Consider the following 6,644-nt stretch of genomic DNA (forward strand, 5'->3'; position numbering starts at 1 on the left):
CGATACTGTCTGATCGCTTCTCCGGGATGCTGCTGATCGCTGAGATACTTCTGATGATCGACCATTACACGAAGCATGTCCGTGTGCTGCGCGATGTATGCCATGTCTTCCATGTGTTTTCTGTTCCGACGAATTGCTGTGGTTGCTGTCCGTTGCAAAGACGATACTGACACGACTGCGTTTTCCGCACTCTGAAGTGCTGATCCTCCTGCATGCACTATAGCTGCAAATTCTGTTGATCTTCCTGCCTGATATATGGCTAGACTTTCTACTGATTTTCCTGCTTGTTCTATGGCTGGAAATCCAGTTGACACTCGTGTCTGATCTATGCCTGGAAGTGACAGGCTCCCGGTGTCCATGCTCCATGGTGGCAGAATTTGCAGATCAGTAACGATTGCGTTTACACTCAAGTCGGCCAAAGAGTTCGCCGACTGTCTACTGTTGGTAATCTGCATTGGCACAGTCACCTGCCGGGCTTCCGTTACATCAAATATGTCAGGAAAGGGAGCGACATGGTGGTTTTTGGTATCCAAACATCCAATACCAACGATGAAATCACGCGCTATCAAGTTGGTCCTTTTATGTTTCTATCTATCTATAGTTAGCTAAAAAGTAACACCACATTCATAGACTGTTGGGCGGTGCGAAGTTCGCCGGGTCAGCTAGTAATTAAAATAAAAACAACTAAAAACAATCCCAGAAATTGCTGATATATGTGTATAAATATGTACAATCTAATTTTCAAGTAAATTACATTATTGATCATAACAATTATTTTTATACCCGGTACTCGAAGAGTAAATAGGGTATATTGTATTGGTGCGAATAACCGTTGTACGTAACGCACAGAAGGAAACGTTTCCAACCCCATAAAGTATATATATTCTTGATCAGCACCAATAGCCGAGTCTATAACTATAGTCATAACTATAACTATAGTATATGTCTTTTTGTTCGTCCGGCGGTTTTGTTAGTTGGCTAGTTTTCAGAGACTATAAGCCACCAAATTTTGCATCGAGGCTGCTGTATGCTCACACTGTTACAAGTGTATTTCAAAAATGAAAATGGTGAAAACCTCTTTAATCTACAATTTTGAAGATAAAAGAAAACCAAAAACGCCATTCCGTAGGGAGTGACCATATCTATCAGATCACCAAATTGGGATCCGATTGGATCATTATTATAGCCACAATGAAGAAATTAATTTCCAGTGGCTAACCCACCCCGTTCCACAGCTTTTGTTGTTTTTTTCACATTCTCTCATTCAAAATCTGCTTCTGCATTGTGCGGCCTCTGCCTCTGACGTCCCTCTCCCTTTGCCGTGGCTAAACCCACCCCGTCCCGCAGCTTATATTTGTTTTTTGCACATTCTCTCATTCACACTCTGCTTCGCGCAGTGTGAGGCCGCTGCCTCCACCGTGAGTCTGCAGTGTATGGCTCTAGGAAAGGGGGGCGAGCTAAACGAGCGTGTTGGCGTGAGAAGTGTTGTAGATGTAGATGACAGATGAAGAAAAAATTTAAAATTTGACAAAACACCGCTTAGGTGCAGATGTAGTACTGAGTGCCGGGTATAAAAGTTGTGACGCGTAAAAAGCGTCTCACACGTCCCTTCTCGTTCTATTTGAATATGTGAGCTGTTTCGGTTTATATTTATTTTATATATAGACAAATATTATATAATAATATGTTTGATTATATTTTTATAGTTCTATTAAATGGAATTTAAATATCTACTTAGGCCCAATCCTGGTCTTCTTCGACGGCACAAACGTCCTTGAGGGCATTGCCCTGTTTTTGGAGAGTGGGAAATGGAATCATCATTAGTAAATATTGTTATCAATTCTTGTTCAAAGCTATTTAAAATCTACTTACACTGCCACGAACATCGTAGCCCCCAAACTGAGAGGCACCACCACCGCCATAGCCTCTGTCCAGGGCGCGCAGAAAATCGGGCACTTGCTGCTCAGAACCCTCCAGAATTTTAACTAAATCGGTGGCAATGGCCGAGTCATGCTCTACGTCGAAGAAGGACGTGGCGCGACCATTATTACCAACCCGGCCTGTGCGTCCAATACGATGAACATAGTCATCAATGACCCTGGGCATGTCGTAATTCACGACATGCTTCACGTTCTTAATATCTAGTTGATGGGACAGGAAAATGCACTTCATAAAACTGAATGTTCATATTGTTAATATGTTACCTAGACCGCGAGACGCAACCGATGTGGCAATGAGAATCTTCATCCTGCCACTCTTAAAGTCACGTAGAGCCTGCTCCCGCTGACTTTGGAGTCGGTCTCCATGTATCGAAGTTGTGGGAATCTCGGTTTCCGACAAATACGAGGCTAGAAAATCGGCGCCACGTTTGGTCTCAACAAAGACAATAGTGCCATCGGCACTCTCTTTCAACATTTCCTATCAAAATGAGTCAGGTTTAATAGATTCTATGAGGTTCTAGGGTAAGGTTCTAAGGTAAGTGCTTACCATTAACTTTGAGCGCTTATTGAATTTTGTGGCCTCATAGATCGTCTGCTTGACATCGGAACAAGCGCCGCCTACAACGCCAATAGTCACAAATACGTAGTTATTGAGAAATTCGCCAGCCATTCGCTGTATCTCCTCCGGGAAGGTGGCCGAAAACATCAAGGTCTGATGCTCGGCGCGCATCGTACAGTGATTGACGATCTTGCGCATACTTTCCGAGAAGCCCATGTCCAGCATACGATCAGCTTCGTCCATGACAAGGAAGCGCGTATCGTCGAAAGTGATGAACGCACGTTCCACAAAATCGAGCAGACGCCCTGGGGTGCCAATCAGCACATGGCATCCCATCATAATCGACTCGTTCTGGTACTTGACCGAGGTGCCGCCATACAAAATGCTAATCTTCAAATACGACTCGTAGCTAAACTTCCTGGCCTCGTGATAGATTTGAATGGCCAACTCTCTAGTGGGCGACACGATCACAGCCTGTGGCTTACCAATCTCCAGATCTGTGGCATCGTCCAATAGTTTGGTAAGTATTGGCAAGAGGAAGGAGGCGGTCTTGCCAGAACCAGTCTGGGCACAGGCCATTAGGTCACGGCCAGCAGTAATCACCGGTATGGCAACCTTTTGAATGGGCGTGGCCAACTTATAGCCAGATTTTGTCACATTTGCCGCAATTATGTCCCGCAACTTTGCATCCTCAAACTTTTGAAAGGCAGCTGGTGGGTCAATTCCGCTTACCTATGCACAAAATATCAATTTCATTTAGTATTTTCTTTAACTCTTGCTTGTAAGTGGCGAGAAACTTACCTTCACCGGAATATGATCATATTTCGAAAAGTTGATTCCCGAAGAGATGGTGGTGCCGAAAATCTCAGCTTCATCGGTGGATGGCTCCGGAGGGATGTAGAACTCGCGCTTCTTCTCGCCATCTTCGCCGTCTTCATCGCCCTTGTTGTTATTTAGGTCATCCTCATCATCGTTGTTGCGACGACGACGTTCCTTACGTTCACTGCGATATCCACGGTCACCACGATCGCCAAGTTCGCCAAGGTAGGGATTAAAGCAACCACGACGTCCTTCGCCTGAATTATAAATGCATTTTATTAAAAATTCAATTAAAAAATAAAAATTAAAAAATTATTAAAAAATGCAAATAAATATTAAAATAAAGTACAGAAGGGATTTAAATATGCAAATAAAATACAACAGAGAACTAAATTCCACAAAAAAAAATCGCTTCGTACGCTTCAAAACTTTTATGCCCAGTACTGTCAGTATATCTGTGTTTTAGAGGTTTGTGTCGAATTTTACACTTTTCCTAAATATGAAATCTACATCTACGGCTCCCAGTGACGCACACTGCGTGAGCCACAAAAAACAAGAACAAAAAAGCTGCTGGACAGGATGGGTGCCACTGAATATGAATTTAATTAATCTAATCCCAATTCAATGATCAGTTAGATAGATGTAGTCATTCCCAACGGAATTCTGTTTTTTGTTTTCTCTTATCTTCAAAGTTGTGGATACAGCAGATTATCGCCCTTTGTGGAGGCGGAAGGTTGTGTCAGTGTCAGTACTTTTGTGTCAGTGTGATATACATAACAGCCGTCTGTAGGAAAATTCGGTGGCTCTAGCTTTTATAGTCTCTGAGAGGTAGCCGACATACAAGACGGACAGACAAACATATTTACTCTTCGAGTAATCTATATCTATATTCAATAAACATCATTCTTGGTGGTATAATACTACGGTATAAACCTCAAACACACAATTGTATAACTATTAATAAAAGAATTTTCTGTTCAATATTGGAAGACTGTTATTCAACTTTGGAGATACACATATAGAATAAAATCGATAGACTTGCTTTTTTAGTTTCCTTCTTTATCCCTCTCGCCCCATTTCAAAGCAACCAACAGAATCTCCCCTTATCGCTTAGTTTCACAATGCCGGTCGCCTGCAAGTCCAGAAGAAAGCGAAAGGTTCTCGCCGCATCCATGCGGTTCTTGATGAACGGAGCATTCTGCAAATCCACCCGTGGCCACGTGATGAGTGCCTCAAACAGACCATGGACTAGCTCCACCTTTGATATTGGCATGTCCAATATTATATGTGGATCGTAGGTCTCCACAGCGGCAAGGGAGCGATACTGTCTGATCGCTTCTCCGGGATGCTGCTGATCGCTGAGATACTTCTGATGATCGACCATTACACGAAGCATGTCCGTGTGCTGCGCGATGTATGCCATGTCTTCCATGTGTTTTCTGTTCCGACGAATTGCTGTGGTTGCTGTCCGTTGCAAAGACGATACTGACACGACTGCGTTTTCCGCACTCTGAAGTGCTGATCCTCCTGCATGCACTATAGCTGCAAATTCTGTTGATCTTCCTGCCTGATATATGGCTAGACTTTCTACTGATTTTCCTGCTTGTTCTATGGCTGGAAATCCAGTTGACACTCGTGTCTGATCTATGCCTGGAAGTGACAGGCTCCCGGTGTCCATGCTCCATGGTGGCAGAATTTGCAGATCAGTAACGATTGCGTTTACACTCAAGTCGGCCAAAGAGTTCGCCGACTGTCTACTGTTGGTAATCTGCATTGGCACAGCCACCTGCCGGGCTTCCGTTACATCATGCATTGGTCAGGCTGTTCAAGACTGCTTTAGAGCGCATGCCAAGTGATTGCAATTCGGTCAAGTCAATTAAATACATTTGCAAATATGTCAGGAAAGGGAGCGACATGGCGGTTTTTGGTATCCAAACATCCAATACCAACGATGAAATCACGCGCTATCAAGTTGGTCCTTTTATGTTTCTATCTATCTATAGTTAGCTAAAAAGTAACACCACATTCATAGACTGTTGGGCGGTGCGAAGTTCGCCGGGTCAGCTAGTAATTAAAATAAAAACAACTAAAAACAATCCCAGAAATTGCTGATATATGTGTATAAATATGTACAATCTAATTTTCAAGTAAATTACATTATTGATCATAACAATTATTTTTATACCCGGTACTCGAAGAGTAAATAGGGTATATTGTATTTGTGCACAAAGTTAATGTATGTAACACACAGAAGGAATCGTTTCCGACCCCATAANATTCTGCAAATCCACCCGTGGCCACGTGATGAGTGCCTCAAACAGACCATGGACTAGCTCCACCTTTGATATTGGCATGTCCAATATTATATGTGGATCGTAGGTCTCCACAGCGGCAAGGGAGCGATACTGTCTGATCGCTTCTCCGGGATGCTGCTGATCGCTGAGATAGTTCTGATGATCGACCATTACACGAAGCATGTCCGTGTGCTGCGCTATGTATGCCATGTCTTCCATGTGTTTTCTGTTCCGACGAATTGCGGTGGTTGCTGTCCGTTGCAAAGACGATACTGACACGACTGCGTTTTCCGCACTCTGAACTGCTGATCCTCCTGCATGCACTATAGCTGCAAATTCTGTTGATCTTCCTGCCTGATATATGGCTAGACTTTCTACTGATTTTCCTGCTTGTTCTATGGCTGGAAATCCAGTTGACACTCGTGTCTGATCTATGCCTGGAAGTGACAGGCTCCCGGTGTCCATGCTCCATGGTGGCAGAATTTGCAGATCAGTAACGATTGCGTTTACACTCAAGTCGGCCAAAGAGTTCGCCGACTGTCTACTGTTGGTAATCTGCATTGGCACAGCCACCTGCCGGGCTTCCGTTACATCATGCATTGGTCAGGCTGTTCAAGACTGCTTTAGAGCGCATGCCAAGTGATTGCAATTCGGTCAAGTCAATTAAATACATTTGCAAATATGTCAGGAAAGGGAGCGACATGGCGGTTTTTGGTATCCAAACATCCAATACCAACGATGAAATCACGCGCTATCAAGTTGGTCCTTTTTTGTTTCTATCTATATAAACATATTATTTTGTATCATTGTTTTACGTTCATCAAAGCCTAAATTAGTTAGCTAAAAAGTAACACCACATTCATAGACTGTTGGGCGGTGCGAAGTTCGCCGGGTCAGCTAGTAATTAAAATAAAAACAACTAAAAACAATCCCAGAAATTGCTGATATATGTGTATAAATATGTACAATCTAATTTTCAAGTAAATTACATTATTGATCATAACAATTATTTTTATACCCGGTACTCGAAGA

General features: G+C 43.0%; 1 protein-coding gene across 1 annotated transcript; it reads right to left on the reverse strand.

Moving 5' to 3' along the window:
* Positions 1-1,633: 1,633 nt before the first annotated feature.
* On the reverse strand, positions 1,634-3,546 carry LOC117591557 (ATP-dependent RNA helicase vasa). Its single transcript, XM_034284863.1, has 5 exons — positions 3,296-3,546; positions 2,488-3,226; positions 2,205-2,418; positions 1,873-2,141; positions 1,634-1,788 (listed from the first exon to the last, which is right to left on the reverse strand). The coding sequence occupies exons 2-5, from the start codon at positions 3,076-3,078 to the stop codon at positions 1,735-1,737; spliced, it is 1,128 nt and encodes a 375-aa protein (XP_034140754.1). The 5' UTR covers positions 3,079-3,226; positions 3,296-3,546; the 3' UTR covers positions 1,634-1,734.
* Between the last annotated feature and the right edge of the window lie 3,098 nt (positions 3,547-6,644).

The sequence above is a fragment of the Drosophila guanche genome, unplaced genomic scaffold (genome assembly GCF_900245975.1).
Source record: "Drosophila guanche unplaced genomic scaffold, DGUA_6, whole genome shotgun sequence".
Lineage (NCBI taxonomy): Eukaryota > Metazoa > Arthropoda > Insecta > Diptera > Drosophilidae > Drosophila > Drosophila guanche.

What these genes read in the sequence shown, in the direction of transcription:
- LOC117591557 (XM_034284863.1), bottom strand. Translation starts at nt 3,078, where the DNA reads ATGGCCTGTGCCCAGACTGGTTCTGGCAAGACCGCCTCCTTCCTCTTG. An exon ending in GGTTGCGTCTCGCGGTCTAG is followed by an intron (nt 2,142 to 2,204) that starts GTAACATATTAA and finishes CCCATCAACTAG; the next exon opens with ATATTAAGAACGTGAAGCAT. An exon ending in GCTACGATGTTCGTGGCAGT is followed by an intron (nt 1,789 to 1,872) that starts GTAAGTAGATTT and finishes CTCCAAAAACAG; the next exon opens with GGCAATGCCCTCAAGGACGT.